This window comes from Uloborus diversus, chromosome 7, assembly GCF_026930045.1.
Source record: "Uloborus diversus isolate 005 chromosome 7, Udiv.v.3.1, whole genome shotgun sequence".
Taxonomy (NCBI): Eukaryota; Metazoa; Arthropoda; class Arachnida; order Araneae; family Uloboridae; genus Uloborus; species Uloborus diversus.
In genome coordinates, this window is record NC_072737.1 from 15,979,922 (window position 1) to 16,006,783 (window position 26,862).

Here is a 26,862-nt window from a genome sequence, read left to right on the forward strand (position 1 = left end):
GCCAAGTTCAACAGATATCTGGCAGCGTTCCACGCGTTGTCATCTAAGTGCAATGAGGGCTGGAGACACGCCAGACAAGAAGACGTGAACTTGAAAAGGTTTTTCCATTTATTTTAGTTGTGATAACACTTAACAAATGAAAGCTTTAAAAGAATCATGAAACAAAACGGCCCGTTAGACTCTTGTTGCCCTTTCGACAAATGATAATGAATTCCAACAAAAAAAAGGTTGTTGGATGATTTCGTTTTAAGACGCGTTTACAATTGTACTGGAAAAATAGTGAGAAACAACTGTCACATTTATTTGGCATAGTAGAGTAACGGCATCAGTAACAGACAAGGGTCCAGTAAAAGATGGTCATAAGTTTGAATTTAAATAAAAAGAATTTTAGGCGGGAAAAAAACTGATGTTGCTGTGGCCCATGAATACGGTGCAACCATCTAGTGTTTATTGGAGTGGATTGTATGAGCCAGTTGGTATTTACAAGGCAGTGGCAGATGGTTATGAACAGCCACCACGAGGTCTGCCGGTCTTTTATGTTCATTTGAATTTGATAAGGTTTTAGATCTAAAAATAAAGAACTTTTGCTCATTTTGAAGAGAAAATGGAAATTATATCCAAATAATCGGATGATTCCCAGTAACAGATCGGATGAGGAAAGGACACATTACCCATCCTTTCCTCATCCGATCTGTTACTGGGAATCATCCGATTATTTGGTGTCTCTTACTGGGGGTCGGACCTTTTTTCGAAATTGAGCAAATAAAAATAGAATTAGCTCATTCAGAGGCAGCCAAACGTTAGATGAAATGTAGTTGCACGAGAGAAAAATAGTTTAAAAATTCTAAATGTATTAAAGGGTTCGGAAAATTGAGTTAACCTGCGAGCGATATCTTGAGCATGTCTGTGACTGGTGCCGTCACCATACAGGATTTTTTATTTTTATTTTTTTTTCTTCAAATTTTATTCTAAAATTAAAATATGATGTGCGTGTATTATACCTGACAGCCCGGTTATCACAGCCCCCTTGGTCCAGGCTTTGGGACCAGGGTTGCCAGACGTCCCGGATTTCAAGGGGAAGTCCCGTATTTTAAAAAATTGTCCCGCGTCCCGGGGAACTTCCATACGGGACGAATAATGTCTCGTATTCTTGCTGATGACACTATTTTACAGAACGAGGCATTATTTTAAGGGGGAAAAATAATGGGCAATAAGAGAATCATGGGGCTACAAACGCAAAAATTATTTTCTTTTTGATTTTGTATGTTTTTGTTTTGGCAGCAAACCATGAGGAACCGAATGGTTACTTCTTCTTTGCTCATTGACTAATGTTGGAAAAATATCTCTGTGCCTGCGTCGTCAATCGCAATGAAAATGATTTTTATAATTTGATAGGCGACACTTTGTAAAGTTTAATGCTTTGTTGCGATTGAATTTTTCAGATTTATCATGAATAAACGTCTTAATACCTCCCCCCCCCCCCTTTTCATTGCTAGAGGACAGTCCCGTATCTACTGTTCTTAAATCTGGCAACCCTCTTTAGGACGGTAACTTACTGCTAAATATGACGCGTGGTTTCTTTACGTTTCCAACAAGTAGTTTTAAATGAAAGTTCGTTGAAAGTTTTCATGTGTTCATTTCATTTCTCTCTCTACTAGAAAATCGCCCGTGCGTAGGTGTGACGGGTGAAAATTGCTTCTACAGTAAACTCCCGATTATCCGCGAAATTGGGTGGCAGAAGTGTCGCGGATAATAAGAATCGTGGATAAACCGCAAAAAGGCTAAAGTGAGGGACAAATAAGATAAAACTTGCCCCTCCTCAAAAAATTAGCTGTATTGATGCATAATGCTTTTTACAAACATTGAAAATACATACAGTACAGCAAAAATGTTTTGTATTTTGGCAAACTAGAACTTAACATCAATAAGAAACAAGTAACGATGAAGAAAGCACAATAAATCAATAAGTAAAACAAAAACGACTAACTTTAAAATTTTCGACAAAAACAGCCTTTGGTATCTGTTTTTTCTTGCTTAAATACATGTTCCTGATTCATTTTGTTGGGAGTTAAGATAGATTCCGACTTTCGGTACTTTGCATTGATCTTCGAAAGCTTACTTACGTTCAGATTCTCTGACTTCAACTTAGTAAATTGGAACAAAATTCAGTTTGAATTTTAGAAACCAAACCTTTTAGATTGGCATAAAAATCAAAAGCGTCCGAATTTTTTTTACCCTCAAACTGTGAAATTAATTCGACGATTACATAAAATTGAAATAAAAAAATAATAAATATTATTTAATTCAGCCCCACAGCAGTATTAGTTCCATAAACATAGCTGTAGAATATGTTAGTTTGGGGTGTTTTCAAAAAAAAAAAAAAAACAGTTACATTTTTAAACTAACTTTTTTTTCTTTTTCTTTCTTCGCTAATATTAGGACTTTGATGCCCCTGTAGCACTTAAGCAATATAATTGATAAACTATTTGTAATCGTTAATTTAGAAAATGATTTTGTACTATTGGTCTTTTAAGGGTTGACATTTCATCATAAGGCACTTGATTTGACTTATAGGAAGCTGTATTTATTAACACGCTTTTATTAGCTTCACTTGTATGTTTGTGAGTAACTCTCCTTTGGACTAAGAGCCAGTGGCTAATGACTGTTAATACATTCCACCACTTTATGAGCGTTCGTAGCCAGTGCGTTCTAATCCCGTCTACACCGAAATCACATTTATAACTCAATTTTCGCCCACTTTTTGTGATCGGATTCTTTTAAAATTTGGAATGCAACCTCGGACCCGATGACAACGCAATATTCTATAATCAAATTAATTTATTAACGATAAGTTATTAGTTTATTCTAATGAACACGCTTTTATTAGCTTAACTTGTGTGTTTGTGGGTCCAACTTTCCTTTGGACAAATAGTCAGTGGCTTATTAGAATTACTTACAACGTACAAATCAGAGCTGCGGAGTGTAACAATGTTTGCACAGGCATTTACCAGAAAGCATTCAAAATGTCTGATGCAAATAATGCAATAGAATACTAAGATACATTCCATTATAATAAAAAAAAATATTTTAAAAAGCTAAAAAAACGCGCTTTAGTAGCAAAATGAACTAAAAAGTTAAAAATAATCTTTGGATGACAAGTATATAAAGTCATTGACCAAACACTTAATTTTACTGCAATAGAAAAAAAGCGCGGGGGGGGGGGGGGGCTGCCTAGTTACATTTTTGCATGGATAACAAATGGAAGAAATTTAAGACAACCGATAAGAAGCCCCCACGCTTTTTTTTCTATTGCAGTAAAATTAAGTGTTTGGTCAATTACATTATATACTTGTCATCCAAAGATTATTTTTAACTTTTTAGTTCATTTTGTTACTAAAGCGTGTTTTTTTTTTTTTTTTTTTTTTCAAATTAAAGTTCCAGGTAATTCTGGCCGTCAGAAGTTTGCAACTTGATTTTCCTGTACATGTTTGTTACCTTGATTAATTAAATCTTGACAAGCGTTCCCTTATTTCAGCGGGTCAGATATTATCTCTGATGGATTCCGAGTCGGATGCATGCTCCAACTTTTACGACTTCACCTGCGGTCAGTACGGCAGAGCTCCCGGACAGACAGAATCAGTGGACAAAAGCTCTGCGGACGTCGTCTATTTTTCAGCAAAAAGTAAGATGTTTCTCTTCCTCATTCTAGAACTTGATCATGATAGTTTAGAAGCTATAAACATGATTCAGGGTCTTTCATTTTGGGGAGGAGCCTTAGTGCAGGAATTAGTTAATAGAGGGAGCAAGTCTAATCATTCGCTTAGAAAAGCTGAGGCAAGGACGCCAAGTCATGTCACCCAACAACGACAAATGATTGACAAGTTTGACATGAAACTAGCTAAAGAAACCTGATTTCTACCAATGCTTTGCTTTGAAATTCATCACGTGACTTGGGATCTTTGCTCCATGAATGAAAGTCTTCACTCCCTCCATTTTATCTCTTCTCAACGGGAGGATGTATGGTTTTAATATTCTTGACCTTTGTAATGAACCAATATGTTTCTTGTCCTTTGTCAGCTAGAATTTCATAGAATGTCAAGGGTTAATGACAATTTTATTGTAACGTGAATTTTTGTATTTAACAGGACTCTTAGAATCTAGAGAAAATAATGGAGTACAAGGTCTGGATTCTGTGAAGGCTCTCTATTCTGCTTGCATGGAGTTCGGTAAATATCTCTCTTTATAGTTGAAAGAAATACCAGGTCTTTTACAATCAGTAATACGTAGAAGTGTGGTAAAATTATCAAAAGTTACTGAAGTGGGGACTAAAATTATACAGAAGGGGTGCCGATCCCACCCCCCAAATTCAATGGCACAAATCTCCCCCCCCCCCTCTCCAAAAAGTTCTCAACCCTCTTTCCTTTTTTATTATTTTTAGCTCTTTTTTATTTCTTTTATTTTATTTTAAATATTTTTTTTTATTTACATGCACACAAATTGAATAAATAAATGTAATAAAATACAGTAAGTAATTTAAATTGAAAATAAATCAAAAATAAATTTAAATAAATAAATTATTTAATTAAAAAATATCCCCCCCCCCCCAAAAAAAAATGGCGGCGCAACTTGCGCCATAATTTTTTTCAGTGGGCACCCTTGATTATACAGTTGTATGCATTGAAATATGTTTAATCTGGCTTCCCGCCAATACGCAACAGCTCCAAAATGCGTTTTCGTTCATGTGGCTTTGGCTGTATACAAAAAGCGAAAGCCCAGGTAGCGCACGTAACGTTTAAACGTTTCATAAACGTTTTAGGTTGGTTGTCACAACGTTAACAACCATTTTGAAACGTTTGCGAAATAGAGTGTGCTACCTGGGGAGTTTGCTTATTCTATTTTATGTCACTGAGAAATCACCAAATCATATTTAACCATTATTATTATAACCATATTTAACCGTTGTCAGGATGAAATTATTGGTGTGAATTAGCATAACTGGGGCAGAAATAACTTGGCAAATAAATACAATTTGTTTTGTATTTGAACTAGCTGCATTGCCGGCTTTTCCCGGTCCACCTTGAAAAAAAAAAATGTGTCAAGATTCAACAATCAGCTTAAATAAATTTAAAAAAAAAAAAAAACAAAAAAAAAAACATCGTGCAAAATTTCTTTCCAAACAATGATGACAGATATTAAAATACTTTTAAGAAATAAAATAGAGAAAGATGGATTTAAAAAGCGTAACCATGGAGACACAAAATAAAATAAGTTTAAGAAATGAAAATGAGAAAGAAAATGGTTAACAATTTGAATGGGCATGAGATTTTTTGAAACTGATTTAAAAAGGCTTGTAACTTTTTTTTTTCTTTTGAGATAGAAGCTTAATTTTTCGACCACGGGTCGAGATAGATCTGGAGTTAAAAATGTCGCTTTTTCCATTGGTGTCAAAAAGAAAACTGTGGGACAATTCCTTCACTTTTTATTAATACATTTAATGAAGAAAATAGTGCCTAAATTTCAGCTAAGCCTAAACAAATTCGAGCTAAAAACGTAAATAACTCCCGCTCTATTTAAGTTAAAGCATTGAAAAAAATTGCGTAGAACGCTGAAAATTCTACTCTTTCCAACGATATATAATACTAATATAGGTGCAAGTAAATTTCTCTCCCATATTTGGGAATTTATGTGAAAATTGGGTCTAAATTGGAATAAAAAGAGAACTATTCATCGAATTTTTTTCGAATTGGTCTGCAAACCTTTCCGGTGCTAAAAGAAAGATACTGTGAAAATTTCAGCGAAATCGGCCTGGTAGTTTGAGTTTTGCGCGTTCACACCCCCCAAACTGACGCTTTTTGGAGACTTCATTTTATTCTATGTAGTGATGGGACAAAAGGAAGGCACATGTGTGCCGTTTGTAGATATGGGATGAACTTGAGTACGTTTAGACGCGACTCGAACAACATACAGTGTACATACGGAGCTGTAATAATGACCTACACACATATACACACAAACATACAGGCCTACATTTTCACACATCATACACACACTCACACACTCGTGCCTGTACACAGACACAAACACACACGCCTACACACACACACACATATACCCACACAAACACACACGCCGACATATACACTAGGGTGGGCCGAAAAAACTTTTTTTGGAAATCTGTTTTTGGATAGTGCGGAAAAGTTGCTATATGGGCCCGTTATTACCCATAAAAAATTTCGCTAAATTTGTTTAATATTTAGCCGGCGCTATTTGACCTTGAAAAACTGAAAAAAAGGGCGAAAATGCATTTTTTTTCAAAAAAAAGGGGGTGGGGTCAAAAATAAAAGTTTGAAGCTAGTTTTAGCAAAAATTAGAAGTATCTGTCAGTGAATTAGTTGGAATACTCAGACTTTTATACATTTCGTAGAATATTTAGCTACGCTCCTTTAAGACTGAAACATCGGAAAAATGAAAAAAAAAAAAAAGAAATTAAAGTAGTTTCGAAATAAGTAAATACTGAAATGTTACGCAATACGTTACTTAGAAAAAACAGTGAAAGTTCAATCAATTTTATTCGACATTTGTACGCCAATTTTAAAAAATGCACACACTCAAATAAAAAATAGTTACATAAGATGCTAGTTTTTTAATCTTGGGTTCCAATATCAGTAAGAAAAATGGCTATTGGAAAAGTGGATAAAGTAACAACCCAGAAACTACGAAAAAGAGAAAAAGATGCCAGAAAATTGAAACAAGTGTTGCTTTGGATGAGAAAGACATCAGTACCCAGCACAAGTGAATTGAAGGTTAAGGAAAGTCATATTACATTGAATGAACCTGAAACAGAGCTTGAATTAGAAGAAAGCACAGAAAATACAGATGACGATTTTAAATTGAATTATCCGCTTTCAAGAAAACGTAAGCGAACTGATGCGCCATCAACAACGACAAGTCAAATGAGACTTTCTATGCCTCATACAGCTTTAGCAGCAGATCTAACTGGCGCTTCAAATAGAGCAGTGGCTAAAATTGCTACAGCAGTTCTCGCTGATTTCGACTTAGTTTCTCTTAAACAAATCAAAAATACATAGTCGATAAAAACAAAGTAAGGAGGGAAGTCGATAAAAAAAAAAGGAGCGAGCTAAGAGAACGGGATTTAAGAGCAGTTAAAGGGGCAGCTATAAAGAATTTGTATTTTGACCGCCGCAAAGATGACACCCTTCAAAAGACATCTGGCCATCAAAAATTAGCATCTGAAGCACATCTAGCACTCATAGAAGAACCAGGTAGCAAGTACATCGGTCATTTATCACTAACAGTTGGTGAAAGTGCAAAAGAAATTGCTGCATACTAATGAGTTGCCACTGAGGCATCTTATTCTGGAATTGGACGGTTGCACAAAGGAACCACATTCATATTCTGGACCTATCGGACAACTTCTTAGAGATTGAAAAAAATCCGGTGGTCAAATTTGATAAAATTGACTTCTTCTGGTTTTGGACATGGAAGATATACAAAATTTAAGTACTGAACAACAATATTTGTATAGAATCTGTCTTGCCGTAAAAGATGGTAGTTTTACTTCTAGCGTGGCTGACAGTAGCCCAGGCAAACTCAGTCATGCGCGATGACTTACAACTGCAAACCGTTTGTTACGCTTGTATATAGGCACTCCAACTCCATCAGAAAATCTTACAATGCTTCTAAAGTATGCAATGTTAGTTTATGCTCCAATGTGGTTTGAAATAAAAATGGAACCGAACTGCCAGTATGGTGCCCAACATTTTCGGAAAATGATTTCTCTTGCAAGGCAGTTTCCAGACAACGTTAAGGAGATAATTTTCAAAGTTCTCTCAAGTAATGCATATTTCGCTCTTCCTGAACAACTACTGTTGACAATGTTGTTTGACTCAAGAAAATACATTCGGGAATCAGCTGTTAGGTGCATTCTGAACTCTAGAAATAAGAAGACGAAGAGCTCGGATGGTGTACGATTTTTTAAGCGTCCTAAACTTAATTTTGAAGCCGTTGATTATGTTGATTTAGTTGATTGGGAAAACTGTGTTGTAACAGAGCCATCTCTTACAATGCATCTAAAAGACCAACAATTGAAAGAAATGTGCAAAGAACAGCCTACAGAGTTCACTTTCAAAAAATTTCCCTGTCACACGCAAGCTGTGGAACGTTGTGTGAAACTAATAACCGAAGCTGCAATAAAGTTCGTGGTGAAACTGCACGAGATGGATACATTCGTGCGAAACTTTAAGCTAGGAAAGAACTTCCATCATTTGATAAAAAAGGACAATATTATTCCAAAAAATAATATTCATTATGCATGAGGTATTATAAATCAAATTTGAAGATTTCTTTTTCAAAAGTTTATTATCTCTATATGTAATTGTAGAAAATGTATGATACTATTGCGTGATAATAATTACTATGATTAATACCGCAATTTATTTAATTAGTCTATGATTTAATTTTGAAAAATAATTTTCACATTGGTTTTTAAAGAAATTCAATATTTTTTTCATTTTTCTCCAATTTTTGATGTCGGAAAGGAGCGGTTAAATGCTCATTAAAATCAATGAAACATTTTATGGGCTCGAACTGGTTCATTATATAACAATTTGGGTGCATTCCAGCAAAATATTTGGAATTTAGTTTTTTAAAAAAAATTTCGACAAAAATTCATTTTTCTCTTTTTTTTCGGTTTTTCAGTATCAAATAGCGCCGGCTAGATATTTTTTAATATCCAAGAAATTTTTTGTGAGTGCTAACTGGCTCAGTACGCAACTTTTGCGCGCTATCCAAAAATTGATTTCAAAAAAAAAATTTTTTCGGCTTATTTCGGCCCACCCTAATATACACACTCGTGATTGCGAAAAACATAATTTGAATTCAAAGTTCAAATAAATTTTTTTAATTTTTTTTGTTGAGCAATCACAATTGCTTATTGTACTCACTTGACGGTTTTGATGTCCTATGATTTTATTTTCCCTCGCCTGCCTCTGCAGCACCACCGTTGACCGGCCTCACGATGCTGCTCCTATAGTGAAAACCGTCTCCAGGTTGTGTTCATATAATACACTTACACGCATACATACACACCTTCACACAAACACGCACACGCATACGCACACGCACACATACACACACGCACATACACACACGCATACACACACACTCATGCATGCACACAGACACAAACACACACGCCCAACACACACAAACACACGCGCGAACACTCGTGATTGCGAAAAACATAATTTGAATACAAGATGTCAGAATTCAAATTTTTTCCCCTTTTTTTTAAGATGTAAAAAAAAAAAGTTCTTGAACCTGTGAAGTATTGGATCAAACTGCAAACTCATACGATAATTTCTGTGAATTTTTAAAATATGTCAAAGACTTTTCGGACGCCCTGTATAATTATATATATATATTTATGTTTTTATCAACACAGTTTGGAAAATAAATGCTCATTCTAGGCTTTCTGAAAGACGGCCAAAGTCCTGAAGAGTTGGTGAGACGCTTGCTGGCCACCTTCCAGATAGGCAAATGGCCGTTGATCGAGAACTTCTACGAAGATGAGCCTCCTTTGACTTTGGAGCAGAGGCTCACCGCCCTCGCGTTGGTGGATGTTCCGGTGGCATTCCGGATGGAGGTGGTGCCGGATAATCAGGTTCCCGGATCGTATCTCGTCAAGGTAAACGTTTGGGCTCTAAGGATGTTTGGGCTCACTTGATTAGGCAATAAATAGAAGGAGTGTTTTGGAAAATTCAGCAGGGGGACGAAAAAATGTGCACATCTGCCTACCTCTTTTTTCGAAAAAAAAAATTGCAGAAGATTTAGGGTAACGGCACCAGTAACAGACATGCTTAAGACATCACTCTCGGGTTATCTCAATTTTCTGAGCATTTTAATACATTTAGTCCTTTCAAACTATTTTTCTCTCATGCAACTAAATCTGATCTAACCTTTGTCTGCTTCTGGATCCTTTGAATTGGTTAATTCTATTCTGATTTGCTCCATTTTGAGAAAAAAAATCGATCCCCAGAAGCAGACACCGAAAATTCTGATGATACCCAGCAACAGATAGGATGAGGAAACGATGAGTCATGGACAGAAATCTCATTTTCTCTTCAAAACGTGCAAACGTTCTTTATTTTTCAATCCAAAAGGTTCTTAAATTCAAATGAACATGAAACACCTGCAGACATCATGGTAGCTGTTCATAACCTTCCACCACTGCCTTGAAAATACCAACTGGCTCATAAAATTCACTCTGATAAACACTAGATGGTGTATCGTATTCATGGGCCACAGCAACATCCGTTTTACCCGCCTGAAATTCTTACTATTTAAATCCAAACTTATGACTGTCTGTTACTGGACCCTTGACTGATACTGGTGCCATTACCCTATACAAAAAACAGCGAAAGAAATTGGCAAATAATCCGGAAGAGATTATGTGACATATTTTTGAAATAATCAAAGTAACTACTTGTTAAAAAAAATGAAAGTGAATAAAAGGAAATTTTTACACTTTCTTCCATAACATGATTATCGAAAAAAAAATTTCTTAATAGAGTTTCGATTTATACCATACGTAATATTTTTCAGCTAATAAGGGCCCCTACCACTCCTTAGGTTTGATTTGTACAGAGCTAACTGTGTCATGGAGAGACACACTCCAGCCATGGCGTCATCATTTCACAATGAAAGCAAGCCATCATGGTTTTCAAAACCAACGGAAATATGAGGGCTGGAACTTTAATACCGGCAACTATTTATTTACATCTGATACAAAAGTAGTGAATGCCACCAAGTTTTGCAGTAGTTCAATCAGTCACCAGCGTTGTGTACTACCCGTTTCCAACTATGTGGAAGTTGTGGAGGGAACCACTTTTTGTGGCGTTTGCTTCAGAACAGTTATAAATATTCTTGCGGAAGTAGGTCACTCCAATTGAACAATCAGCAGAACAGGCGCTACTCCTAAGACTTTCAACTCATTGAAAACGGACTGTACACAGTGCTGGTGAGGTGACTATATTGAAAGACTAAAACTTGGTGTCAAGTATGACTTGTTAGATATAAATAAATAGTACGAACCCTTGGATAAAAGAAGTTAAAGGAAATGAAGCTGAACAAATGAAAATTCGTTCTAAGTTGGGAGGGAAAATGCGGAAGAATTTATATTTCGTGCAGGAGGACGAAGGATAAGTTAAAATGAAGATGGTTCCGCAAAATGCGTAAAAGTTGACATGTCTGTATGTGTTAAAAATTCATCAACGTGTTTGGTAACTAAATTGATTCTCATTTTCAGAGCAGGGAGATGTAGATATGCAGTAAAACCAAGCTATTTTTATCGACTAGTAAGTAATCAATACAAGGCAGAGAGTATAGAAAACGGAGCAAGGCTCACTCTTCAGGGCAATAGGGCGTACTCTGAAGCGAAAGGGCCACAGGAAACCCCAAAAGGGGCATTAAGATGTGCCGGAAGAACAGCCAAAAATTCTGAAATTCGCACTGTGTAATAAAGAGTAGCAATGGTAAAAAGACAATTCAAGACAAGATACAAATCCCCATAACGTTAAAGAGAGAGCCAAAATTCCAAATCTGTTGTATTTTTTGCAAAGTAATGCATTAACATACTTTTTTAATTTGTTTCAAGTCTTTTATTTTACTGTGAGTACCATAGACTAATAATAAGAGTAGACCGAGCTATGGCAACCCTTTTGCTGCTCATAAACCAAACCATGTGACTGGTGGATATCCTAGCAACAGCGGGCGTTGATCGTAGCAGACGATCAACGTCCGCGAGAAATAAAATAAATAGAATTGATGAAACACGGAAGAATGATCTTTTATGGAGTGGGAGTCCGATTTGTAAATTTGTTATTCTAAATTGTAAATATTTTGTTAATATAGTGAGTTTTTCGTTTAGATAGTACTGTGCATTTTTTTAGTCAATTTTAATAACTCTCTAAGCAATTAAAGATACAAGCACCCAAAAAGAATCGGCAAACGGTAAGATTTTTACCTACATATTCAATTTAAGATACCGATTAGTACATTTTTGCGTTAACGCAAAACGTTTACGCCATTACGTTCACGCCAACGCTGACGTAACAGTTCCAAATGAAATAAAAGTTACTGAAAACTGTGATCAAAAACTAATTACTAATGTCAAAATAATACATAACTAAAAGAAAAACAGTTCAATCTCTGCACCTGGAAAAAATTATAATGAAAACAGATTACGTCTTAAAATACATGCCGAGTGCCAAACTATAGATAATGTTGCCATCTAGCAACCATGCTGCCAAAGTTTTCGCCAAGCCTTCCACCAGTCACATGATGTATCCATGAACCAATTTTTTTCATCAGCAAGTCTGAGAAAGCTCGGTCTACTCTTATTATTAGTCTATGGTGAGTACCTTTACTTTGAGATACAACAAGTGCCAGGGAATAGGAGACAGATAAAGACGGAGCACAATAGTTTGAAAACTGTCTGTACACATTCAAAAACCTAACAAACACCTTCTAGGTTAATTATGTTTTATTTTGCAACCACTTGCAGAATTCTAAACTTTGGGAATTACTTTTGCTACAGCTGTCCCCAGGCGGTCCGCGGGAATCTATGCGCACTCCCGAAGACATTCGAAGCGATGTTCTACTTCGTGATGGTATGAGAATCCAGTTCATCCGATTGGGATCGTCTGAAGCAAAGGTGGGTTCCGAAGTGGAAGACATTGTGGGCATGGACGCTTATTTCGCGCAGGTGGAACAGGTAAGTGGTATTTACTTCACAGCTATGAAGTTCTTTTCGTCATACAGACGAAAAGACGAGTTCTGAATTTACCATGTACTATCCGCCCCCCCCCCCTCCCAAAAAAAATATTTGTGTAATCATTCCCTTATTATCAAGGTAACCCAAAAGTAAACAGAAAAACCAATTCAGGGTGCAAAGTGTCTGTCAAAGGGAAATATTATGGCTAGTTGCTTGAAACCGTTTGGCATGCCGCTTAAAACTGCTTGCAATTATTCGCATTGAATCAGGGAGTTTTCAACGTCTTTTGCCTCAGGGGCGATTGTAGTGTAACGTCTTCGAGACGTCAAGAATACAGCTGTAACATATACCCAGACCTAGGTCGTTTTGTTTCACCAGCAAAAAGCTCCTAGGTGATAAATTCATAATTGAAATTTTGCTAATGGTGCCAAGTTCTGCGCAACAGTACCATTCTGCCAAAATAAGAACAGCAACGGTGTCAAGTCGAGTGACAAAATTAACTAGTTTAAAATACATTATAACGCGGGTCTCTTTAATAGGAATTTTCCATCGAACGAACTATTTGCTAAATTTGGAGACTTCTTTGGAGACTTTAAATAGAGAAATTCATCTGCGTGTGGGTGGGTGTGAGTTCGTGTGGCAAAAGCACACTTTTAGCAAATACGGATTAATTCCAAGTGTAACTCAACCATGTTTGCTGTATAGGAGAGGTGAATGGTAGTAATTCACGAATAGCCTTTTATCTGATGTTGGAAAATGTCAAATATTTGGGAACTGATGCTGTGAAAAAAGTACAAAAGGCTAATTGATGTTTCCATATTTGGCTCCCAAAGTTCTTAATTTTGCCGTTAGGGGCTTTATGGGTGAATTTCGTCATTTATTGCTTTTTGCTCGATGTTGCTCCGTGGTCTCGCTTTCCAGGGAATAACTTTATTCATTTTAAAGGGTTGGACATTAACCCGATATATTTTACGACACTTCTATTCAAATTTTATCAAGAGCTTCACTGGAAAGGGGAACATTCTGCATAAGCTAAAAGAAAACGAGTTTAAACTCAAACTGCATGTGTATGCATGTGAACAGTATTTCAGTCGCCTTGACATACCATAATTTGGACATAATAACACACAAACGCATGCACAGTCGCTTAACTCAATATATTTTACAGAACCCTTCTTTTTTTGACGATTCATGCTGTTTACACTTACTCATGACGTTGACATTGCATGTTCCCCTACAAAAACCCAAAGCTTTAAGAAAAATGTAAATGTACTTGTGCGTAAAAAATACTCATCTAATTGTTGATTGCTTTATTGTGCATTAATACCAAAGTAAATAATTAACTGCAGAATTAATTAGCTTTTTGGGCTATTAAGAAAGCTTCTCAAAAGATGTTGTAATTAGAAAATGTGATATAAGTGTCGGTAATTTTAAAAACATTACAAAAGATGAATAGCTAATGTAACATATTTCCCCTCTTTTAAAACTTTCAGGATACAGATGTCGACTGCAACACCGTGGACCTTATTCCACCAGCAGATGTGGTAGAAGAGTTGCAGAGACTCATTCCTGAGGTAATTAAACGCATTAAAATGCATCCTTGGGGACGACTGACAGCTAAATCCGACCAACGAAACTTTTTAAAAAAATTGCTCATTTTGTTAAGCACATAGTGCTTAATAACTGCTACAGGTAGAGATTGTCTGTCTGTTTCAACGCAAGAAAAACAGAGGGGTCAGTGTGTGTGCCTCTCGTAGTTTGTTGTTCCATAAATCGAATTAGAATTTACTGAACGTAATAGAACTTCTGACTTTTCATAACTATTTAAATGGTTTTTTTAATTACCTAGTCATTCGCCTTAAGACAATGTAGTTATAGAACTTCATACCTAGAACGACAGGAGGAGCCACAATATCCCCGGGAGTATTTTACGGCGGAGACATAGTTCTTTTCGAAATATGAACAAGAAGTTCTGCCCAGAACTAAACGAGCCTATACTTTAACGTACACCAACTTCGACTTTCTGGCACTGGATGTCTGTCATCTAAATGTTCTTCCTTCGGCTTTTGTACCATCTAATTCAGAAATGGTAACACTGCTAACTATGGACATTTGAAAATTGATTAATTTGGTGGGAAATATTCCTTGTACAATCTTAGAAGGGGTAAATTGAAATTTTGGTTAAATTGAAAAAAAAAAAACAAACAAATTACCGGCACCAGTAACAGACAGTCTCAGTTTGGATTTAAATAAAAAGAATTTTAGGCGGGTAAAACTGGTGTTTTGCTGCACCCCATGAATACACTGCAACCATCTAGTGCTATCAGAGTGAATCTTTTGAGCCAGTTAGTATTAACGAGGCAGTGGTGGAAGGTTAGGAGCAGCCACCACGAGGTCTGCCTGCGTTTTATGTTCACTTGAATTTAATAAGGTTTTAGACCTAAAAATAAAGAACTTTTGCACATTTTGAAGAGAAAAGGAATTTGATCTATTAGTCATCCTTTCCTCATCCTATCTCTTACTGGGTATCATCAGAATTGTTGGTGTCTGTTACTGAGGGTCTGACCTTTCTTTTTTCGAAATTGAGCAATTAAAAAAAGAATGAACTCATTCAGAGGATCCAGAAGCAGCCAAACCATAGATGAGATGTAGTTGCATTAGAGAAAAATAGTTTAAAAGGCTGAGAAAATTTAAGTTAACCTGAGGGCGACGTCTTAAGCACGTCTGTTACTGGTGCCGTTTTCCTAACATGTATAAGACATTCCAAGCACACACTCAAATACGCGTTGGTGCTTGTTTCCTTTCAGGCAGATTGGAAGAGCATTATTTCAATGATTCAGGAAGCCGCTGGGCTGGTCCGCCCTTTCGCTGTCGAGCTGCACTGCCGAGTAAAGATCAGGGACTACATTGTGCATCTGGATGGACTACCGTTCAGGCAAGTAGAGTATTGGTTTTCAAAAAAAGAATCCAAAAATATGTTTTCCCCTTAAAAAAAAGCTCCAGAAGCCACATGCTATGTACCAAAAGCTCATTAAAGGTTTCCCCCCCGGTTTTTGGGTTGGCATACTACATCGCCTCTACACAGAACGATACATGTATGACCACTCAACATGTGTGACAATAAATTTTGAAACGGGTGAGTAGTGGAGGGGCCAAAATTCCACGTAAAACGGCCATTTTGTAACGCAAGTGACGCTTCATATATGTCATAAAAAATAATAATTTAAAAGGACGATGAACCAAATTTTGTTGCTAAGAAATCACAAACGCATGTGTGACTTCTTAAGCAAAAACTTTCTTCAAAAATTATTTCTTTTTTATGAAATATAGGAACCGTCACGTGCGGGACAAAATAACCATTTTCAATGGAATGGGCATATACATCTTTTTTTTTTTAATCGTTTAAATAATTATTTCTAAATTAATAAAATATGTTTCCTTTACGTTGAACCATAGCTTTCAAAATCTACAATTTGTTTCGTCATTGCTGCATTAATAGAGCAAAAATATTAGCTTATTCGTTAGCAAGTTACCAGAGGTTCACTTTGGATGTCCTGCACGTGACGCATGTAAATAAATTTTATTTTAAATAAAGAAATTGTGTAATTAGAATATAGTTGTGTCAGGAGTATCTTTGTATCAAATGTAAAGATTAAAAAAAAAAAATGCTTACACCTGTTTCATTAAAATATTAAGAGATATGACGATGAAATGCTAATGAAATTTAAGCGTATTTTTGTCCCTCACGTGACGGTGGAATGGCCCGGTGGATTTACTACGTCGCAATTGCGTTGGGAACCAACGAATATATGGGTCCCGAAAACACATGATTAATATTTCACATAGTTCTGTGATAAACAAAGGGGCCCCGAAAATGTATTGTTACGGCCTCGAAAACTGTAGGTCCACCACTGGGGGTTAGAGGGGCAAATATAAAAGCATTTACAGTTTCAGAGTTACGTTTAGGCATGCGTAGGATGGACAGTCAAAACAACCCAATGCGGAAAACTGTCCGCCACTGTGTTTTAACACAGCAAACGTATACAATACATACTTACGCACATATAAAGAGAATAATATTAAATATGCATAAACATTAGAAATACTTTATTATATCTGCTCCTGGAGAAAGTAAAAACGGCAGACTTGTTTAAACAAGTCGTCCACTTCTAAATACTTAAAAGATAAGTGTAAAAATAATTCAAATTTCATTTTTAATTCAGTTTTATGATTTAGTTATCAAGGCCTGATTACTGAATAGACCAACTTAGGACACCCCTGCTTCTTATAGGCTCATAAACGGCTAAAATTGTAAGGTTTGACTGCAAGGGGCCTTCAAAACAGTGCTTGGCCTAGGGTCTTCGGACATTTTAATCGGGTCCTATCAGTTATACAGTCCCTCTTTACTCCTCGAATCTACAAATCTGTACCTCAGAGCCAGACTAACATAAGCTCAACAAAGTTGATTTTCATGTTATTACTGCATTGCATATAGAATCTTATTCCACAAAGAGCCATAAGAACGTAATTCTATTAAAGAAATTCCTTCATACTTTTTTTTATCAATGCTATAAGAGCACGTGTCCCAACCCTTGTATGAACCACACAGACAAATGTTTTTATACTCTCCTCCAAAGTAATGACAATGTGACTGACCTACGATAGTCCAGCTTTGGGGTACAGATATTATGAAGTTAAAACAAAGGGGTTGTACAAGCTTTTAACATTTTAATTGTTTTGCAGGAGTCTATACAATTACCTGGGATGGCGATTTTTCTCTAAATTCTCCCACTACATGGGGCCTGATTTTATGCAGCCCCGCTCGGAAAAAGGGTACGGCGTCGTGCCCAGGTGGAGAAGTTGCTTGGCGCTGATCGAAAAGTTCGCAGGTCCGGCCCTGGCTGATGCTCTCACAGCTCAACAGGAAGAGAAAATTCACGCAAAAGTAAGTTCTTTTTTAAAATAGAACCACTTGCCGTTTTTTATTCAAATTGTACATCGTCCACATCTGCTTTTGTAAATCAGAAGTCCTTATTTTTGTCTTTTTGAAACACAAATATAGGGTGGACATAAAAAATAAACAGTGCTTTAAAGTCGTTTAGCGACCGAACTATTGATCAGGAAATAACGAAATTTTGTGCGAAGCATAGTAAAATTATGGGAATTTTTTCGAGAGGGTAAAAGCATCGGCTTTAATACATTATCTAAAACCATAACAGTTCTGCTATTCGTAAATGAAGTTTTCAACCATCACTATTTTTTTTTTACTTAAGTGCTTTTAAAGATTTTTTGAGCAATCACATTGCTTATTGTTCTCATTTGACAAATTCCTTTGATTTTATTTCCCCCCCCCCGCCTGCTTCCCTCTGCAACACCACTTCCCGAAAGCTGCTCCTCTAGCGAAAACCCGTCTCCAGGTTGCCCCCCCCCCGTCTATATCCTACACCCACACACACATCTACACGCGCGCACACACATCTACACGCGCACACACATCTACAAGCACACACACACACATCTACACACACACACACACACCCACACAAACACACACGCCTTCATTGGCACTCACACAATCATACCTGCACACAGCCACACATATCCACACAATCATGCCTGCACACAGACACAAACACACACATACCCACACAATCATGCCTGCACACGGACATGAAACACATACATACATACACACATACACACTTACAAACACACACGCCTACACACACACACACACTCGTGATTGCGAAAAACATAATTCAAATTCAAGATGTCAAAATTCAAGTTAATATTTATTTATTTGTTTTTTTTTATATATTTTTTTATTTATTTTTTTATTAATTTTTTTGTCTACATAAGCTTTTACATTTATTTCCTAACAGGCCAATGAAATTGTGAATGCTACTTTGTCTACCACAGAGAGGCTGCTGTCAGGAGCAAGGTGGCTTTCATCTTCGGAAAAGTCCAGGGTATTGCAAAAGGTTGTATAATGTGCAGTTTCCACTCGGTTTCGTTTTTTTTTTTTTTTTTCAATATATTTCTGACATGTTTAAACAAAATGTTTCAGAAACTCGATTACGTCATTTAATAATTGAAAAAAAGTAATTAATTAAAAAATAAAAGTAAATAAATAAATAATGGTTATATAAAAGAAAAAAAAATGAATTCGTCCATATAAAGTGAAGTTTTTGCTAATAAATATTTACAGTCATGTTCTGAAACATTGCTTTTTCTTTTCTTTTTGAAGCGTTCTTTTATTCTTTTATTTATTTATTTATTTTTCTTTACCTTTTCCAATTTTTATATTGTGTAATTGATTACTCTGTGTTTCTTCGAATTCTCGGAAAACCGGAAATCTCTGATTTTCAAACAATGGTCTCTGTAACGTAAATAAAAATGAACATATCTTTTTGCAGCATCCCGTTAGAGTAAAAGTTGACCTTGGCCCTGTTCACTTTTCAGGACGGAGGGGCATTGTCGCAACCCAGCGACAACCCCATCCGCAATTCGAAGAATAAATATCTTATGAAATTATTCTCTCACAGTGGCGAATCCAGAAATTTGTGCTGGGGGCGGATGAGGTCGTTAAAATTCTGGCTGAAGTTTACTTGTCATTACCTAAGTCCATTGATGTAAACGAAAGCGTTCTGCTATCTAGGGATGTTAATCTATGTATATAAAAATGAATGTTTGTCTGTATGTCATCCATGAACTCAAAAACTACCCGGCAGATTTGGCTGAAACTTTCACCGTTTGTTATTTTTGGTACTGGGAATGTTTATAGACCAGTTCGAAAAAAATCCGATCGATAGTTCCTTTTTTATTCCAATTTAAGTCACAATCCATTGGATAAATACCATAGACTAATAATAAGAGTAGACCGAGCTTTCTCATTCTTGCTGATAAAGAAAATTGGTTCATAGATGTATCATGTGACTAGTGGAAGGGCTTGGCGAAGACTTTGGCAGCATGGTTGCTAGATGGCAGCATTATCTATAGTTTGGCACTCGACATGTATTTTAAGACAATGTGTTTTCATTAAAAAAAACTTCCAGGTGCAGAGATTGAACTGTTTTTCTTTTAGTTATGCATTATTTTGACATTAGTAATAGTTTTTGATCAGTTTTCGGTAACTTTTATTTCATTTGGAGCTGTCAGCGTTGGCGTGAACGAAATGGCGTAAACGTTTTGCGTTAACGCAAAAATGTACTAATCGGTATCTTAAATTGAAACTGTAGGTAAAAATCTTACCGTTTGCTGATTCTTCTTGGTCGCTTGCTACTTTAATTGCCTAGAGAGTTTTTGAAATTGACTAAAGAAAATGCACAATACTATCTAAACGAAAAGCTCACTATATTAACAAAATATTTACAACTTAGAATAACAAATTTACAAATCGGACTCCATAAAAGATCATTATTCCGTGTTCCATCTCTTCTATTTATTTTATTTCGCGCTGGCGTTGATCGTCTGCTACGATTAACGCCCGCTGTTGCTAGGATATCCACCAGTCACATGGTTTGGTTTATGAGCAGCAAAAGGGTTGCCATAGCTCTGTCTACTTATTATTAGTCTATGATAAATACGAATAAAATGATCGGCTGCAGAAATTAATTCGCGTGAAAGATCTCATTGATAAGAAGTTAGCTGTTGCCATTTTTCTTGAGTTTGAACAAATAAATTCTTTCTTTATTGTTTTGTGGCTTTTCATGCAACGGGGGGATTTAAAACTTTTTCTATTTGATATTTTTAGCGATTGATTGATCTCAAACTGCGTGAGTACAAAATTTGAGTATAGTCACGGCTTCACTTGATACCTGGACCGATTATTATGAAAATTGCTATATATATGTATTTTTCCACGGAGAAGGTGCATAATAAGCTCATTGAAACCACTCGCCACAAGGTGACACTGCAGAGTAGCAACTTCTGCCCCGTTCAACCGATTGTCATGAAAATCAGTATAATGATGTATTTTTTTGTTGCCGTAGCAACGCGCGTCGGGTATAGCTTGACCGCGAAGAGAAGGCGGATGACCTTGAAGCGAAACCTCATTTTGTATAATTGGTAATAGGTAGAATCAACTAGAAAGCACCTAAAAGTGAGAGTCTTTCTCACTGATCCTATCTATCACAAAATAATCACAATAAACCTATTGCAAACGATACAAGTGATGTGTTTGCTTCAAGGTCAGCCGCCTTCTCTTCGCGGTCAAGCTTTACAGCTAGTTACTAATGAAACTTTCTGGCTTACACATTTGAAATTATCTGAAATTTTGTATTCAGTGTTAAAATTCCAAAATTTAAGTGTATATTTAAAGTTTTTTCATTCGTTTAGACATATTTGTTAAGCAATTTGAAGGCAAAAATTTCTATTCTTGTTAAGAATGCGAAATAATTACGCTGGCAAGGTGATGCAAACAAAGTAGAAGAAAGAAAAGCTGAAAAGGTTAAACAAATACTGAAAAACAGTGAGAAAGAAAACAAAATTTTAAGAATTGATACTAAACACGACAAAAGAGAGAGAGATAGAGAGAGAGAGAGAGAGAAAAAACAAGTAGCTATGATATCTACACTTTTTTCCCGTTATCTTCTTTCAGAGAGTAAATGTATAAATATTTGGAACAGGTAGGGCAAAATTTCCAAAATTCTACGAGAAATTCGGAAAACTAACACCCTTGTTACGATTGCAAATTTGTTAAACATAGAATGGATGTAGTAAATTAATAATTTCGATAGACAAAAACTGAAAGAAAGAATTTAGTTCTGGTCTGGGGGCGGCTGCAGCCTCATAGCCGCCCTTCTGGATTCGCCACTGTTCTCTCAGCTAAGAATAAAATGTCTACCCCCCCCCCCCCCATTCTTGTTTACCAATCTGCCGTTCACAACAGCAGTAGCCTTTCACCTTTCTATCATGTCTAATGCACGGATTCGAAAAGAATACATTGGTTTTAAATACAAATACAAATACAAAAGTGACGACCAGCAACAGGCTCTGGGCCCAGCTAGACTGGTCCTAGTCAATTTACAATCCCCAGTGAAGATCAATGGCCCTCTTAAGACTATCTACTCCCTTGCTCATTACCACCTCTTCCGGTAAGCTGTTCCAAGGTTCCACTACCCTGCTAAAACAATAATTTTTCCTAATATCCATGTTAGCCTGAGATTTAAATAGCTTAAAACAATGACCCCTTGTCCTGTTTTCAGTGCTAAACTTTAGCCCTGTAAACGCTTAAAAAATCCGCGGAAAAATCAAATGAGTTTTAAATTGCATGCTCAGGCTACGTAATCCATACTCGGTGAGTGGGGGGTTGTGCATATAAATAAGATGCTAAATGTAGCGGGCGCTCGCAGTCACATCATTTGTGGGTGACAGCCAACGATATGATAGTGTCAAACAGCTTGGCGAATTACGCTGTGAATTTTTTTCGTGAGATCTGTTCAGTCGATGTTGAAATTAATATTGTTTTGAATTTCGAAATTTGAATTTTGACATCTTGAATTCAAATTATGTTTTTCGCGATCACGAGTGTGTGTATGTACGCGTGTGTGTTTGTGTGTGGGGGTATGTGTGTTTGTGTGTAGGGTGTATGTGTATGTGTGTGTAGGCGTGTGTGTTTGTGTCTGTGTGCTGGCATAAGTGTGTGGGTAGTTGTGTGTATGAATGTGTGTGTGTGGGGCATGTGTATGTGTGTGTAGGCATATGTGTTTGTGTTTGTGTGTGGAGTATGTGTGTTTGTGTGTAGGGGTATGTGTATGTGTGTGTAGGCATGTGTGTTTGTGTCTGTGTGCTGGCATAAGTGTGTGGGTAGTTGTGTGTATGAATGTGTGTGTGGGGGGCATGTGTATGTGTGTGTAGGCATATGTGTTTGTGTCTGTGTGCAGGCATGAGTGTGTGTATGTGTTTATGTATGTGTGTAGGCGCATGTATGTGTGTGTGTATGTATTGGTGTATGTGTGTAGGCGTATGTATGTGTGTGTATGTGTTTGTGTGTGTGTACATGCACGTGCGAGTATGTTTGCGTGTAAGTGTAGGATATTGACGCAATCTGGAGATGGTTTTTGCTATAGGAGCAGTATCGTGAGGAGCCGGTCGACGGTAATGGTGCGGAGAGTGGCGGTGGGAAAATAAAATGATAGGCCGCCAAAAACAGTCAAATGAAAGCAATAAGCAATCGTGATTGCTCAAAGAAAAAAAAATGCTGCTGACACAGCAGGCGACTACTCTAGCCGGCTTATCGGTTAATCTAACTGTATTAAAACCTGGCTGCATCTATCTAATGTTTGTCATTCTAACTTCTCGAAAAGGGTTGCGAATAGAGGTTCTAACTGGGTATTAAAAGAATGGAAATTTTAGGATCTTGGATACACGGTTTCATTCAATTATGCATGCTTGCTTGTATTTTGATGCTTTTTCCAATAAAATGCATTGCTTTCATTCCCTTTGTTGCCCCCCCCCCCCACCCTTCCCTCTCAGAAAACTTTGAAATGGCGGGCCTGATGAAGTCTAACATTGATGATCACGAAAAAGGAGTTTGGTAAAAAAAAATAGATACCTTGCTATTAAAACCGGAACATTAACGCTTCTTATAGACTGCAAAACGTTCTGATGAAACTAAGTCAACATTTCAATCTCGCAAAATAATCATTTGATGAGATTAGCCTGTAGAAAGAGCTTGTAGATGAAGTACTTTTTTAATAATGGAAAATTTCATTTTTTTTCAACGAAAAGTAATGACTACTTAGTTAAGGTTATATACGTTTCCTGAAACTTTAATGGCTTCAGTGCTGTGGTACAGCAGTGCTCACATCGCTAAATCAAAGGTGCTTCAAAATATTCTTGAAACTCTGCAACCGAAACTCTGCTTCTGTTAGTTTATGCGACTAACTTCTTTACGTATTTTTTCCTTTGCAGGTTTCTCGCCTCAAAGTAGAGCTGCCTTTTGGAAAGATGACAAATAACAGAAGTCTCATTGTAAACATTCCAGAAGTAAGTTACTTATACTGTTCGTTTTCCTTACCTGAGACCTAGCACCAATTTGCGCATGCGTCAGGTCTGCTCTGATTTTATCAAAATGGGGAGAGATACCCGGAAGTAAAAGGTGCAAAATAACGTGTTCAGCAGTTCTTCCAATGAAGCCTCGAAAAAGGCACAGATAGCAAGTGTGTTCGGAAAGTGCCCACCCCCAACCTATCGCCCCCTTTTTAAATGGAATTTGTCCTGAGTGGTAGTCTTCGCTTTCGAGAACGGACAGTACTGTGGTTAATGGTATGTTTGAGAAATGCCACCGCTCGTCAAATGTGCTACCTACATTGCTAGTAAAAAAATTGCATCACCCTCGCATTTTCACAACAATGTTGTTATGTGAGAAGATTTGGTCGACCGATTAACGACGAATGTATGTGAAATTCTGCAAAACTTATGAAATAAACATTTAACAGCAGGAATCCGATAATTGTTTACGTAGGTCGTGGCTGTTTCCGGACTAAGGCTAACTACTGACCCCATGTTCATTTTTCCATTTCTGAACCTGTGTGTGAGTTTAGAGGAAAAAAAATTACTTACTCCCATGTCAATTTCAGTCTAATGACAGAATGACGGTTTTTAAATTGTTACTTACCAGTTTTGCCCTATGGCACGGAGCAGAATCATTCTGGAAAATGACGTTTGGAACTAAAGTAAAGTGAAGTATAGAAAGCAATTTCTCCTCCAAAATGCCAATATACACCTGAGCGTTTACTGTTCATGTGACTTTCCGTATCGCAGCATTACACATCAACATTCACGTTTGTTTTTTAATAGCAATAAAGAGGATAAATATATACCTGCTTTTCTTACTTTACAACACGTCGTCATTGTTGCTCTTCTAACAGGGTGATATGTTCCCGTCTCATTTTCTACACGATTCCTACTCTATATATATTTTTGGAATTTTGAACTCTATCTAGTTGAAGTTTAGTTGCAATTAATTCGAACGTTTGAGGGTTTTTTCTTGAGCAATCACGATTGCTTATTGTTCTCACTTGGCCGTTTTGATGTGCTATCATTTTATTTTCCAGCCAGCACCCTCTGCAGCATCACCGTCGACCGGCCGCCTCACGATGCTGCTCCTCTAGCGAAAAACGTCTCCAGGTTGTGTCAATGTCCTACACTTACACGCATACATACACGCACGTACACACACAAACACATACATGCATACATACAGACACTTACACACACACACACCTACTCACAACTTCCCACACACTCATGCCTGGAAACAAACACATATGCCTACACACACATACACATAACTATCCACACTCATACCTGCACACAGACACAAGCACGCATGCCTACCCACACATACACATATGCCCTATGCACAAGCAACCCCCCTCCACACATAAACACACACGCCTACATACACACACTCGTGATTGCGAAAAACATAATTTGAATTCAAGAGGTCAAAATTCAAATTAAATTTTTAGGGTTTTTTTTTTTTTTTTTTTGAGCAATCGCGATTGCTAATTGTTTTCATTTGACCGTCCTTGATGTTTGGTTCTTTTTTCAACCTCACCATCCTCTGCAGGTGCGATTCCTCCTGGTAGCTACTGCTCCTGCTCGGTGGCGTCCACGTCCTACACATACGCACGCTCATACACACTCACACGCGCCTTTACACACATACACACACACCAACGTGCGTACACACAGGTCTACGCACACACACAAGCCTGCACATACACAACTATGCAGACGTAACCGCCCAAGAGGAGGGACAGGAACCGTTTCCAGAATCAAGCGAGTGGGGTAGTAACCAATGAGTAGGTTCCTGTCGCAACTCGTGATTGCGAAAAACATAATTTGAATTCAAAATTTCAATATTCAAATTAATTTCGAAAATTTAATTTTTTTCTTAAGTTTTTGATTTTCTTAAATATGACCGCGGGGACTTATGGACTGTATAAAACTTAGATTTCGGATTTTTTTTCTTTTTCCATCTTTTTCCTTTTAACTTTTGGTTATAATCTTAGCTTTCGTGAAAAATGAAAATACCTTATCTGAACATTGAATAACTCTATCTTTTTTATAAATTAACCTTTCCTTAAAATTCAAAACAAATGCATAATGTTTTGAACTAAAGCATAACAGATAAAAGTCAAAAAGTGCTTCACTTTTTTTCAGGTTCGTTTAGAAAACTTCACGTTAATTGTCGTCGATCTTTACAGGCAGTGGGTCCTTCACAATTTCAAGAAACTGTCCCATGATTTCAGGAAAAAGGATGAGATCATATCTGGGTAAGCGACTTTTTTTTTAAAAAAAGTAAGAAGTTGAATTTTATTTAAAATGTATCGTCGTTTTAAACCGTTAAAAGTTTCAAAGTCCCACTGTGTACTCTACTATAACCAAGGTGGTTTGTTTTATTCCTCTTCTTTGCGTTTAAGCAGAGTAAGATAGACCTTATTTTAGTTGGCTTTTGCTTAAAAAGCTGTATGCTGTAATATCAAATCCTCAAATGTACTTTTTTCCAGACATTGGGCACTGGTTTCTGGTTCTGTAAAGAACTCCAACGGAGAAAGTATCCTTGTATATTTTGATAAGCTGATGGATCCATATCTTCGACTTCATACTACTGAGTAAGAATATTGTTCTGATCAGTATTAGTCTTTTTTGTTTTTGTATTTTTTCGTTTCTTTACTCTGTACATTCTTTTTAAATCATACTACTGAATCTTTTACACTAGCTTGCATGACACTGATATGAAATAAGTTTGTAACTTTACAGTTTGACTAACCAGGGATGATTTCTGGACAAAAATCATATCTATCGAAATTGTACTAAGTTAAAACTGAAGTTGCCAATTTCGACAGAAAATGCACTTGTAGTTGAAATTATAGTTAATGTGAAGTAATTACTACAGAAATGCTGTAATTCTTCGACACTGAAAAATACCCTAGCCTTTTACAATTTTTAAATGTACACTGCTCGACATTGAAAATGCTACACCAGGAAGGAGTGTTCAGAAATTTATGCAAACTTTAGAGTAGAAGTACTTCACTGAGTTATGTAAATGATGTGAA

General features: G+C 36.7%; 1 protein-coding gene across 1 annotated transcript in view; it reads left to right on the forward strand.

Annotated features, from left to right (window-relative positions):
- Nucleotides 1-3,538: 3,538 nt before the first annotated feature.
- LOC129226284 (neprilysin-1-like) overlaps nt 3,539-26,862 on the forward strand; it is a 49,859-nt gene continuing 26,535 nt past the window's right edge. Inside the window, exons 1-11 of the mRNA XM_054860885.1 lie at nt 3,539-3,682; nt 4,146-4,226; nt 9,489-9,706; nt 12,617-12,793; nt 14,287-14,367; nt 15,601-15,728; nt 17,537-17,738; nt 18,676-18,774; nt 23,708-23,782; nt 25,967-26,079; nt 26,314-26,418. Of these exons, the coding sequence (XP_054716860.1) occupies nt 3,556-3,682; nt 4,146-4,226; nt 9,489-9,706; nt 12,617-12,793; nt 14,287-14,367; nt 15,601-15,728; nt 17,537-17,738; nt 18,676-18,774; nt 23,708-23,782; nt 25,967-26,079; nt 26,314-26,418 (1,406 nt within the window). The 5' untranslated portion in view covers nt 3,539-3,555. The remainder of the gene's footprint in view (nt 3,683-4,145; nt 4,227-9,488; nt 9,707-12,616; nt 12,794-14,286; nt 14,368-15,600; nt 15,729-17,536; nt 17,739-18,675; nt 18,775-23,707; nt 23,783-25,966; nt 26,080-26,313; nt 26,419-26,862) is intronic.